The sequence below is a fragment of the Haplochromis burtoni genome, unplaced genomic scaffold, assembly GCF_018398535.1.
Source record: "Haplochromis burtoni strain Fernald_Lab_line unplaced genomic scaffold, NCSU_Asbu1 Contig_12, whole genome shotgun sequence".
Taxonomy (NCBI): Eukaryota; Metazoa; Chordata; class Actinopteri; order Cichliformes; family Cichlidae; genus Haplochromis; species Haplochromis burtoni.
Window position 1 is genome coordinate 2,531,730 of NW_024582373.1, and position 13,537 is coordinate 2,545,266.

Here is a 13,537-nt window from a genome sequence, read left to right on the forward strand (position 1 = left end):
GTGTGTGTGTGTGTGTGTGTGTGTGTGTGTGTGTGTGTATTTGTTTTTCCAAATTCAGCAGTTTTATTGTTGAACCACAAGACTTTCCACTCAGTCATCATTTATCAGTAATTAACCATATAAGCAATACTATTTTCAGTTGTTTCATGGCTGTTCCCCTTTGTGGATTGCATGTTCTCATGCTCCATGCTTAATTTTTCCACTATCTGCCAGCTGATCTGTTAGCGCGTGTATTCATCCTCCCATGCAGTTTTGAAAAAACCAATATCAAAATGCTCTGCACGACTGGCGCCTTTTAAAGCTAACATTTTCAGCAACTAGCGAGGCCAAATAGCTGTGGTTAAGCAGCATTAGACCTTGTTAATGTCCGTGAGGTGTGCAACTTTTTTTTTTTTTTTTTGCCTACCCTTGGTTTAGCAAGCAATTTAAATAACTACAGTAATGATCAGTAATGATAAACTTCAGAAGCCGGATGGTCTTTGTTGGCTGTTTGTCATAACTGCAGGGCTGTAATTTAAATGCAAACCAACCTGTACAGGGAGCCTGACGTTGCCCTGCAGAATTACAGGTCTTAACTTTGCATTGGTTTTTAGCTGGTAGAAATCTGATGAGGTCATCTTAAGTCTCGAAACAATAATAAGTCAGTGTAAATATCCTCATGGTAGTTCCGACTTGTTTTTGTTTTTAAAGTACATAATTAGTTTCATAAGGCTCTCTTAATCCCCAGTCTCTTTTCGCTGCGCTTTGGCAGTAATAAATAATCAGACCAATCCAAATTTATGACCTGTAGAACTAGTGGATTTTTGAAGTGTGATAAACTGACATTAAGATAATATTTGTTGTCAGTTCACACGAATACAGCAGCCTGCTATTTCCTGTGTGCAAAGCGGCTTGTCCCAGAGGAATGTGTGGAATGTATTCTTTTGTCCTCTGTTGATTTAGCAGAGTCTCATTTCTGCATTGCCTGCTGGAGAGCCCAGGAAGAGATGGCTGGCTTGGAAATGAGTTTGAAAGACTGTCAGTAACCCCCTGTGGAGATTTCCTCCTCTGTGAATCGAAGCAGATGGATTCTATAAGTTGGAGAGACGGATGAGCTCGTGGAAATGTCTGCGTAAAACCTCGCAAACATCCTCTCATTAGAAAGATGTTCTTCACTGTTTGACTGAGGAGTTGTCAGTCCACTCTTCTGAATCAGAATACCCTCCCTTACTCACACACACACTTCCATGTTTATTTGTAGCAAGAGGAACTTTCCACTCAATGTCTCCTCAATGCAAGTCATGGCTGCGTCTTGGAGCGCAGAGGGAGCCTGTAATTGAGGCTTTCTGTCCCCCTTTTTTTATGGGAAGATGAAGCGTCTGTATTTTGTAAGGGGGCTTCACTGAGCCGGATATTACTGAGAGCTGAACTGCCAGCGCATCAAAAGGCAGATTGTGATTGAGTAGCTGGAAAATTAACTGCGAGATCGCGTAAAGATTACAACATGTTTACTCTCTAACCGCTGGCAGATTAGCCTGAACGTCATTCCTGTTTAGCAATATCGCCATACTTTTTCAATATCTCATTCATATATTAAAATACCATCCACCATAAAGATGCCATGCACACTTTGTCCCTTTTTGAGGCCTCGTGTGGAACTAGATGAGCCCCAGTGTACCTGCTTCTCTCATCTGACCTCATGGTTTTTTAACGAGGCTGGACTTTTTCTGCCATGGCTAACTTTTCTCCCACGCAATTTGGAGCACGCTGGCTTTGAAATATTTAGACAGCACAGCAGGTCTAAAATACACCTTTTTACATTGCAGCAGCTTTGAACTGCCACATCTCTGAAGTCTTTTGCTTTATCCTCTATGCATTAAAAAAAAATTCTGAGCTACAGAGAGAGAGATTCTAAAAATCCTTTGAGAAACTGCGATGCAGTGTTTGGTTTGCATCGACAGCTTTCCAAAGTCTTGCTATTTTGACTAAGAAGAACAGATTTCTTCACCCATTTCTCAGGCTCACACTTTGTATTGGGATATTGTTAGAAGAATAAAGACTGTATCATTTCTTGTATTGCTTGCACAACTGATCTAAATGAAGGAGGTGGTCTATGTGTGAGAGTGAGTGAGTTTATTAAAGTTGCATAAACATGCATGAAATCCCTGTTATAATTACCGATGTAAAGACGAATCTGTCAGTGCAAGAATTCCCTGCAGTCTCCTGTCACCATTCCTTTAACCCTCATCTTTATAGCTAAAAGATAAAACTCCGGGAATGAGTTTTCATGTTCTATGATGGAATTACTTCTGAGAGTTTCCAGTTAATAAATGTCTATAAAAAAAATAAATCTGTGGTGTGAGAAACTCTACTCCCTCTTCGCCAACACTGGGCTGCAGGATGCTTATTCAGCTGTCACGTCAGCGAACCTTAGGTAATTGTAATAGAGAAAAAAGAAATGAACTTGTTCCGGGTCAGGTGTTGATTAAGTTTTAATGGAGTACTTTAAAGACATGTTTTATTTATGTCCTCGAGGGCTCTCTCTTGTACCGATAGCAAAGGTTTCAGTTGTTCGTGCTTTGAGATGGGAGCTGACTTTAGAGATTTGATCTAAATTAGTTTTACATTTGAACTTGGGTCAATAGTGTCTCATTCTTCTTTCTTTTTCTTCTAACAGAGAAGAAGACTTTTGAATTCGGGGACAGTTAATCCAACAAAGGAGGAGCTGTCGTTTTGAACCGGTCTGCAGACCTCTTTGGCCATGTGCTCCACAAATCACTCAAACTGGGTCACGTTTGAAGATGACAGCACACCGCTATCGTCACCTCAGAAGCCTCTGCAGTCCCCAGGACTTATCAAAGCATCAGTGCCGCGTCCCAACGGCCTGAAATTAGTGCTTCCTCCAATCAAAGATACTTCCTGGAGCTTTAGTAGTTCCCTGGAATCGCCTCAAAGTCACTCAAGTCTTAGCGGAAGTTCCTGTGTACCATGTAGCACACCGTTTAGCACTCCTGAAGGTGGGGTTCCTAGCAGCGCGTCACCATTTTACTCCAAAACATGGGACAAGAAGGACTTCTCAAGGAGTTTTTCCAGCCCAGTTACCACCTCTGTTTTCTCTCCTGCACCACAGGCCCTGAATCAAACATCAGATGGGCCAAGCCCTTTCCCTTCTTTCAAGGGTAATTCAGGACACTTTAACCCGTTCTGGGATGGACCTAGACTAAATACGGATGCGGGTAGCTCCTCCTCAGACTCTGAATCGGACAACAGCCTTCCACGTTTCTTTATACGGACCAAAGATGGCAGTGAGCCTCAGCGTGACCAGCTTTCCTTCTCTGTTGTTTGCAACAAACTGGAAGGCCTACATACAAAAACCGACAGCCAGACAGAGACAGACAAAGAAGGGCAGAGGTGGCTAAGTTGCAAAAGTGAGGTGTTAAGTGAAGGTACATCTCAGTTTGCACCTCGCGGTTTGTTTCGTAGTCAGAAGAGAGACGGTTGGTCTATCATGCTCAGGATTCCTGAAAAAAAGAACCGCATGTCCTCGCGTCAGTGGGGACCGATCTATCTCCGCTTGTTGCCGGGAGGTGTGCTACAGATGTTCTATGAGAAAGGGCTTGAGAAGCCATTCAAAGAATTTCAGCTTCTCCCTCACTGCAGGCTCTCGGATCTTAAACTGGAAAGCTACAGCGAGCCACGCAAAGTCCTCACAGTCAAGGTGGAACATTTCTCCTACACAGAAAAGAAGCGCTTTCACCCAAAGTTCGAGGTTAGTCACGAAGCTGAGGTAGAGCAGCTCCTCAAGTTTGGCTCCACAGTGCACGATGAGATCGAGGACCTGGTGGTCTCCATGGAGGAGGAGATCTTCAAACTGAGTGTCCCCCACCAGCAGAGGCGGCACTACGAGGAACAGGAGCTGTCGCTGCAGATCACCGATCACATCTGGATACAGCTAGATAAGTGTGGGGGCGTAATGGAGCAAACAGCCTTCACCCAGATTCACTGTCTTGCTTTTCTGAACGGACTAGGAGACTGTTTTCTTGCCCTTAATGACCTCGGGTTGCTGCACTTTGACTCCAGCTATGGCTCAGAGGAGGGCAGTGAACTCTGGATGGAGATTGCAGGCTACCATTTCCACAAATGCGTGAACGAGATGGAGTTTCAGAGGTCGCGACTGATCAAGTTTTTGCCTCCTGATGCATGCAGAGTGGAGCTGATGCGCTACAAAACAAGGGTCCTAGGTTGCACTGAAATTCCCTTCTCAATCAAAGCTACGGTAACGGTTCAAGGTGCCTACGTGGAGCTCCAGGCCTTTCTCAACATGTCAACCACGTTCCTTTCTTGCATGAGGGAGTCTGACACTCACTACCCGCTGTGTGAGAATGTTGTGATCCGCGTTCCGGTGCCAGGCGACTGGGTCAAAGTGACACAGACGGTGGCCTTACTGCGACAGAGGTCTTTAAAGGCCCGCATGAACAGAAATGCCTGCTTGGGCTCAGTCACCGCTGCAGATTCACAGCCTGTCATGCAGGTGTCGATCGGCACCGTCAAGTACGAGAATGTATATTCGGCGATCATGTGGAAGATCGACAGACTGCCTGCAAAGAATATGGGTAACGCTTATGACAGGTCAAAAAGGAACCTGTTGCACTTTTCCAGCTGTATATAGTTTTAAGCTCTGTCAATTTGGATAGTTTTCTGTGATTACATGCTTCATTGGTGCAAAGTCTGAAACATGCTGTTTCTGACTCTTTTTAGCTAGCTTTCTTATGATTGGCTGCTCCTTGTAAACAGAAGGTTTGAACAGCAGCTTTAACTTTAATGTCCACAGCCAGGGCTCTGTGAGACAAGAGACAGGACACCAGTTAAAAAGAGTATTTGGTGCAGTCTGAAGCTTTACACATACATTGACCTCATTATTTGAAAGTGTAGCCATGTTTAATCTGAGACTACTGTAACAGTACATAAGTGACAGAAATAATGAGGAGCATGATAGGTCCCCCTTAACATTTAGCCTTACACATCCTTTTCTCATACTGCTTTTTACTCTTGCCTCCTTCTGCCTATGCATAGTATGTTTGTCGTGCTGTGATGTACGACGACAGCTGCAAGTGACCTTTCTTTCCTGCTTTGCAGCCTTGGATCATCCCCACTCATTTTCCTGCAAACTGGAGCTGGGATCTGATCAGGAGATCCCAAATGACTGGTACCCTTTTGTCACGATGGAATGTGAAATTGTGGGCGCGGTTGTGTCACAGACCAGGGTTAAATCCTTGGGCACTGTGAATGACATCCAGCCGCAGAAACATGTGACCAGTTGGACGCGCTATCACTGTCAGGTGAGATGCTTCAACGGAAAAATAAAAATATCTTCATCTGTGCTTAATTGTGGATAGATTTTTTTTTTTTTTTTAATTTATTGGAACTAACTTTTTTTCTTTCTTTCTTTTCTTAGGTGGAAGTGGAAAAGAAATGGATTGAAACAGAGTCACAGAGGCAGTCTGGCTGTATGACGCAATGATGATTAAAGACACTTAGTAGAGGAAGTTATTCCTATAAAATGTTTTTCAAAATCTTCTTAAAGGTGAAGGGATATTAAAAATAACAGGGTGAAGCGAGACTTTCTGCTTATATCTGGTTTTAGAATTCATAAAATCATGCAGCTTGGTAGCATTTCTGATGGAGGTTCTATGATTTTTATATCCTTTAACTGAGACTGAACTTGTTTAGCCCTAATAAACAATTTAACACAGTCCTTATACCTAGCACTTTACATTTAATAGATTTATAAATTGTATGAGATTTACAGCTTATACGATTATGCTTGCATCTGCAATATCTGCACTGTCCTCCAGAATTATCAACATCAATTAATAAATGCACGCCAAACACGTTGTGTAATATAAGCAACTTAAGTAATGGCCTTTTGAGATCATTACTTTACAGAGAGGTTAAATATCAACCGATGCTACGGGTGGTGCTACTGTGTTGTCCATCTATATTTAAAGTTGGCACACTTTGAATTTTTTTTATTTGTACAAAATCTTTGTGGAAATGGCACGAAAATGTTGGACCGTTGTGTTTAAAGAATGGTGATGTTTAGGTAACATCACAACATATATTGGGTACTGATAATATATAAAGTGAGATTTCTTTTTGTCTCAAGCAACAAAAGTATTGTTTATCTTGAGCGGACCCTTTGACTTTATACTGAGGTTGTGTTGTGTTGGAGGACTGTAATTTTATTTAAACAAATCAATTCTGTATCTTTCTGCTCTCTGGGTTGTGAATCGGGTTTATATATGATAATAAAAAAAAGGGGTGAAGGGCCATACTGAACAAAAAGGTGTTTATTGATAACTTTTATGTATGAAGTACCTGGCTTAAGCTGGATATTATATACATCAAAAGTAAAAAAGAAAAAGCAATTAAACCAGAATGAGTCATGGTAGTACTTCTTTCACAGCTGTTATCTCACACTCGTTTTTTCTCCACACTTGGTAATTTACTCAACACGGGGGCAGAGCAGTTATAAACCTGCACCTCACTAAGATTCAAAACAGTGTGAAAATTAAATGCTTCCCATCACTGCAGGCTTTTGCTGAGACGTATGATTTGTAGGCCATGATAAACTGCTGCAGGCAGCTGCATGAAGTTGGTCAGAACGCCGGTACAGACAGAGAAGTCAGTAAGTTTCAGTATTGTTTCACTACACTGCTGGTGTTTTATTGTGCAGTATGTTTTATAAGGGCATCTGTGTTTATGAGTCATTCTCAACCAATGCCTCAACATGCAATCTATTAAGTCTCTCCCTCTTTAAAAGAAAACATGTTCTTCTTAAATCTGTAAAATGAGTTTTACTGCCCTTCAGCAACACTTAAAGTCCAGTTATGATTTTTTTTTTCTTACAAATTTTGTCACTGACAATCATAACTCTTAAGTATAGTCTTAAAATATACACTCTCTTTGGTAGGTACAATTGTTCAACTCCTTAATCCAAATGTCTAAGCCAATCGCATGACAGCAACTCCGTGTGCTGAGGCATGTTCACACTAAGCAAGGTGATTTATGTGACTTTGAATGTGGTACGGTTGTTGGTGCCAGACGAGCTGCTCTGAATAGTTCACAAACCGCTGATCTAGTGAGATTTTTCTATAAAACCATCTCTGGAGTTCATAGAAAATGGTCTAAAAAAGTGAGTGGCAGTTCCCTGGGTCAATATGGTTTGTTGATACCACAGGTCAAGGAAGAATTGCCCCATTCTTTGATAAGAAGGCAACAGCATCTAAATTAATGACTATTTACAACCAACATGTGCAGAAGAATGGTGAATGGACTGGATCTTAAACTGTGCTTTTCTACTTTGCCTGTGCTTCAAAGCACTTTATATTATCCACCCATTTTATTAAGCTCATTCACATGCTGATGAACATGTGGAGAACAACTTGGGCTTAAGTATCTCACACTGGATCAGCCACAGATCAAACTACCAAGCTCCTTGCAATTAGTGGATGACCGCAGAAGACCATTCCAGGTACTACTCCTGTCAGCTAAGGACAGGAAGTTGAGAGTACAATTTTCACAGGTTCAACAGAAGATTGGAAAAACTTTGCATGGTCTGAGGAGTCTGCATGGGTGCAGAGGAGGTGTTTGTGGTGTCATGGTATGTTTTTATTTCATTGGCACACTTTGGATCCCTTAGTACCAGCTGAGCATTGTTTAACCGTCACAACACGGCCTGCCTGAATAAAGGTTTTCCACTGAATAAATCCAGTCTCAAGTTTAAATTACCCCATATTTTATTTGTCTAAGGTTAAAAAAAAAAAAAAAAGCTCATCGGAGAGCTAATGCAGCACTGCCTCATATCAATGTGGAAACAGGGCCTTTATTTTCTTCCAGTTCATGTGAGGGCTCTATGCGAGTCCACAGTAGCTTTGTAGTGAAGTGACAGCTAAACCGCCTGTTTACTTCCAGCAACTGCAGTATCCACAAGGGTGTCTCGTGTTGCTGCTTTTCAGCTGCATCGCTCTCATCCTCATCAGAGCTGTCAACCAACAGTGTTGAAAGAGTCCCAGCATCGCCAAAACAGACAACTTGCAAGAAGCAGGGGTCACGGCTCCCGCTGCTGCTCTGAATCTATTGAACACCAAGTTCAAACAGTGTTTTGTAAAGGGTGGAATATTTTTAACTACCGGCATTGTGCACTCCTGGGATCAGGAAAAGTGCACTGATTTCCCAGCACTGTGCCAGCTGTGTAACTTTACTGAAAGTAACCAGGAAACTAGAGAAAGAAGAGGTTATTAGTGCTGGACAGGGATATTTAAGGGACTACTGACAAGTTAAGTCACCTCTCCCATTTAATCTTAAATCACAGGACTTGTGTGCTCAGATTTTAGAGTTGTTGCCATAAAACATGCTATTTGAGGTCCAGCAGCCACCAGCCCCTCAACCCAAACCTCCACTGAAATAAACCTCTAATATGACAAGTGCACTTAGGAAGCCCTGAACCTTCATCTTGTTTGAAGCAAGAACCTGAAATCACATTTTAAATCAATCACTTTCCCCTCCTGGGAAAAACAAAAAAGAAACCTCACATGCTAACGCACCTGTCTGCGCGCCTGATGCTGATTGCGGTCACCTGCGCGTGTATGCCTCGTGTAAAACAATGCGACTTAATCACAGTTAATTGTCTATTATGTTTCCAAATGGGTAGAAGTCTAGTGTGAAAGTTCCCCAGTCATTCTCCAAGGATGCTGACCGACACAGGCCCAGTGGTAAGAAACGGAAACGTTTTAGTTAATCGGGTCGAACTGATCGCGAACTGTGAATTAGATTAATGCGCTCAACAAACAAAAGGCAGTTAAGATCAGCTAGGTTTTTGTCCAATAAGAAGCCTGCTCATAATATTGTTTTACTTTTTTTTTTTTTTTACTTGACTATATCTGCAGGGATGCTCAGTAAGATGTGCAATAGTGCGTTTGTTATGGCAAATGGCAGATTTATCTCGCCTGTTTATGTCACCCGGATTGAAGAGTGGCGTTGATATCCTTAGAAAACCACCTCGGGTCTATATATTCCAGCACTGAGGCACAGAAAACAATCGTTTTGACTTGTTATGGATGTTTTCATAACAACTAGTTTCTGTGAAGGATTTTTAGCCACCGACACCTTCTGACTTGCTCTTTCGTAAACAACTTCAGGCCAAGCTCTACTTGTCCATAATCGATGACGTGATTGACAGCGTGAGAGAGCTCTTCTTGGATGAAGGAGTTGAAGACCGCGTCCTGGATGATTTAAGACATGTGAGTTTAAATAACCCTGCACTACTACTGCTATTTATTATTTCCTAAAAGCATAAATATAATGCACTCTTGACTCAAGTTGTCAGTGACAGCAAAGTTAATCCATCTAGTGAGGGAGTGTGCACCATACCTGGAAGACATACTGCTGTGTCTTCTGCTGTTCAGCTCTGGGAGTCAAAAGTGATGCAGTCAAAAGCAATGGAAGGCTTAAGGAAAAACGCCAACCCATCCAACTTTGTGCTCCAGCTTCCTGCCAGCTACACTCAGAGTGATCAAGAGCTCACGGGTAAGCTTAAATTGCTCACCAACAAAAGAAGCACCTTAACTCTTCTTGTAATTAATACAGCTGCAAGCTTTGTGCCTTGAATATTACGGGGGGGGGGGATCTTAAATGAAGACAAAGGTCAATAAATTTAATTTGAATGGCTTTTTGTACTAATATGTACACAATAGCCAAAATTACTCACTTTTTTGGTAATATTTCTTTCAGCCTCAGTTGTCATCCCTGGAAATCAGAATATCTGCAGCTTCCCGGTCAAGGCAAGTGTGATTGAGATTTACATCACCTCCATAACCTGTAATAATTACTTGCATGAGGGATGCACATGACTTGAAAGGCACTCAGAAAGGCAGTCCTCCAAGGTCTTATCTTGCACCATGAAAGAAGGCAATCATACTGGCACCAATATTTAGTTTGTTCTTCCGCTGCCTATCTCCACCTTTTATAACATGATTCTGCAGACACACCCTAAAATATTTTTAGTTTGACAGCCTCTGAATATAGTTTTCTCATTTGGATGACATGTTTGGTGTTTCATAGTAAAGTTCTATTAATGTAATGTATCTAAAGTGTAATGATTGAATTGTTATTTTTCTTAAGCTGAATTCTTTGATTTTTGTCTAAATTTGAAAACCAAAAAAACCCTTCTCATTAGTTATCACAGTTCCTCTTTTTGAGTATTGAAATGATTTCCACTTCACTGACAAATTCTCAGAAAAGTCCAAGGAACTCGGTAAAGATCTAAAAAAGAGAACTGTAGATTTACACAAGATGGGGAAAGTCTGAAGGTCTCCTGCAGCTGTTTCTCAACAACCTCAGATTCCAAGATCATCAGTTCAAACAACTGTACCCAAATACAAGTTACCTGGATGCATCACCACTTTTCCAAGGCCTGAAAGAAGACCCAAACTGTCACAGTCAGATACTCCTAAGAACTCCATGTGAGCTGTCAAGCGTGGTGGTATCATGCTCTGGGACTGTTTTGCTGGACCCTGTGTGTGACCCTGCTGTTCAATCATCTAACCTGGAAAAAGAACAGTTCATAGAAATCACTGAAAGCCCTGAATTACTATATTTATGCCCATGATGAGTGTTGGTAAACTTTTGACCACAACTGCAGGTGGTTTTATAATGAGGCAAACCTCAGTATTCGTTAGTTACTTCAAGAGATAAGACTCGCAGTGTATAATTATTAAGTCTATATTTTGGAGGTGATTGTACAAAAGCTGCTATTTAATATACTTAGTCTTGTATTTTCCTCACAACATAATGTTTTATTTCAGAACAATTCAGAGACACTTGCTACCTTTTCCCTCCCTGCTGGATTGGCTTACCCCGTGCAGATACCAGCAGGAGTCACTCTACAAACAGCCTCTGGTATGGAATGACTTTACAGCTTAAATCAGTTTTTATTTCCAGCCTGGCCAGGCTTCTCAAAATAACATTTCACTCTTTTGTATCACCTCACTAAGGTCAACTTTACAAGGTCAATGTTCCTGTTGTGGTTACGCAGGCCCCAGTGGGTCAGCAGCCTGCAACCCAAGCCATGCAGAAAGTCACTGAATGGAGGGAGGCTTCTGCCCCCCAGCCCACTGCAATCCCACCAAATCCTATTGGTCCCCACGAGGTAGAAACATCCTCTGTTCCAGCTCAGTCTGTCACACAGCCAAAGACCATTTTACCCTCCAGTAAGGAGGGCAGCCTTCCCCTGCAGTCTACAGAGCCAGATTTCCCACAGGAAGAAAATGAGCCAAATCCACAACCCAACCTCAGCACGACCGCCTCACCTTGCACTCAGTTATTAGACTACCAGATCAGAAGAGAGGAGGCTCTGGCACAGATGGCTCAGAGCAGAGACATTGATGACATCCTGAAAGAAGTTATTGAGGAGGAGAGAGAAAAAGCAGAATGGGCAAGGAAGCTAGCTCCTGTGGAGTCTGACAGCCAGTCTGAAGCGACTCTTGGGGTAATTTGGAAAGAATTCTCAGTCTAATATAGCAAATATCACTTTAAGGCATAGAAAAGATCAGGTCATTGAAGTGTGGATGTGTATTGTCTAAAGAGTAGTTCTACATTTTGGGAAATGCACTCATCACTCTGTATGCTGGATAAGGCATATAGGCTTGACTACAGCTGCAGCTTTATGCTGTTTTTATGTAACATTTAATGGGCTGGCACAAAGTACTGCCACATGAAATCAAAAAGGGGGGAATGTGTACAAAATATCAGACTCTTAGGAGCACTTTAAGTGATTTAATAAAGTGGTGAAAAGTTTATAAGATATAGCTGTTTGTAAGCTGGAGAGGGCTGTAACAGTACTATTTAGGATGCTTGACCCACAAGAGAAACTCAAAAAAATGTTTTTCTGGTAGATCTGATCAATATTTTGAACTTTTAAAAGACAGATTTTGGAGTGCCATTTTCCTTAATTTGAAATAATGGTTTACCTTGTATTTTAACATCTGGATTCAGGTAGCATCGAGTTTATCAGCCTCTCCCCAAAGCTTCTAAATCATCAACGTAGTCTGCATTCGTATCTTCAATTCATTAGCGGTACAACACAGATTGCTGTGCTGTCAATTTGAGACATTTTATGTTTCTGATATTAAATTACTGAAGCAATAGTCATTTTATTAGGACAGTTGCTCCCTTTTATAAGCTTGATTTCTCTGAATTCATAACTGATGTTTCTTCTTGCAATTCATGCTCAGTTGGATCTGGGCTACAGCCAGTTCTCAGACATCATTCAGCTCGATGGGCCTGCAGGCAACTCTGACCTCGAGGAGGAAGAGGAGGTTCCCCTGGAAGAGAATGACTTTCTGGGTATAATCAATGCAGAGGCCATGAAGGCCCTGCAGGAAGGAAATGAAAGCAGTGATGGCAACAGCATCTCCTCCAGCAGCGACGGTGAAGGTGCAGATGAACTCGCTAACATAGAGGAGGAGGTGAGAGAGTGAGTTTGAAATGCATTTTCATGAGTCATGGCTTATTTCTTTCCATTAAAAGAAAACTTTCTTTGGAGAGCTCCAGTAGATTCGTGCATTTCTCCCTAAAATTACATTTTTCAGTTATATTTTTGCAGGTGGTTTTCCGAAGAGCATATCTTGATTGCATAACTTGACTATTTGTTTCCTCCATTCCGCACTCTGTTGATTAGGACCCTCTGAATTCAGGTGACGATGTGATTGAGCAAGACATCCCCAACCTTTTTGACACTGACAATGTCATTGTTTGCCAGTATGACAAAGTAAGAACTGCTGTCTTTTTATTAGCCATTATTTTCACCTCATCAAAGCCCACTGCTGAATTTTAACTGAATATTGTACTCACTGCTTTTGCATTTGCAGATTCACCGCAGTAAGAACCGTTGGAAGTTTCACCTGAAGGACGGAGTGATGTGCTACGGCGGGAGGGACTACGTGTTTTCGAAAGCAGTTGGGGAAGCAGAGTGGTAATGAACCTTAGTCCCCCTGAACAGATCAGGGAAAGAGAAACTATCATTTAAAAATGAATTTAAAATTCTTAGTTGTAGTAATGTGGCTCACAGAGCAGTTTGTGACTACTGTGCCAGATAATCATCAGAGCAATGCTACAAGTCACTTATATCATCCAGTTGCATAAAGCATTCCTTATAAATACTGTTTACTGAGTCAAACAGCATGGATTTATGTTGTATTGCACTTTGTGAAAATATTCTTTACAAGCAGAGTAAACCTTTTATTTGACCTCCAATGATTGTTTGAGGATAACAAACGTGCTGTTTGATTTTCAAACATTGTCACGTCTCTTTAATTATGCTCCAAATATACTGACCTGTACTGTGGTGCTGCGTTTAATGAGCCCTCTTCTTTCTGTGAAAACCACTTCAAAGCCTGTGACACATTTATTATTATTATTATTATTATTATTATTATTATTATTATTATTATTATTATTATTATTATTATTATTATTATTATTATAATAATATAAGTCT

The 13,537-nt window shown here is 41.4% G+C and overlaps 1 protein-coding gene across 1 annotated transcript in view; it reads left to right on the top strand.

Annotated features, from left to right (window-relative positions):
* Positions 1 to 13,450, top strand: part of LOC102302390 (stonin-1) — a 15,730-nt gene extending 2,280 nt beyond the window's left edge. Inside the window, exons 2-11 of the mRNA XM_005915448.3 lie at positions 2,657 to 4,592; positions 5,116 to 5,318; positions 9,180 to 9,281; positions 9,447 to 9,567; positions 9,772 to 9,821; positions 10,845 to 10,938; positions 11,034 to 11,527; positions 12,273 to 12,506; positions 12,719 to 12,808; positions 12,909 to 13,450. Coding sequence (XP_005915510.1) covers positions 2,741 to 4,592; positions 5,116 to 5,318; positions 9,180 to 9,281; positions 9,447 to 9,567; positions 9,772 to 9,821; positions 10,845 to 10,938; positions 11,034 to 11,527; positions 12,273 to 12,506; positions 12,719 to 12,808; positions 12,909 to 13,016 — 3,348 coding nt within the window. The 5' untranslated portion in view covers positions 2,657 to 2,740 and the 3' untranslated portion in view covers positions 13,017 to 13,450. The remainder of the gene's footprint in view (positions 1 to 2,656; positions 4,593 to 5,115; positions 5,319 to 9,179; positions 9,282 to 9,446; positions 9,568 to 9,771; positions 9,822 to 10,844; positions 10,939 to 11,033; positions 11,528 to 12,272; positions 12,507 to 12,718; positions 12,809 to 12,908) is intronic.
* The last annotated feature ends 87 nt before the right edge of the window (positions 13,451 to 13,537 follow it).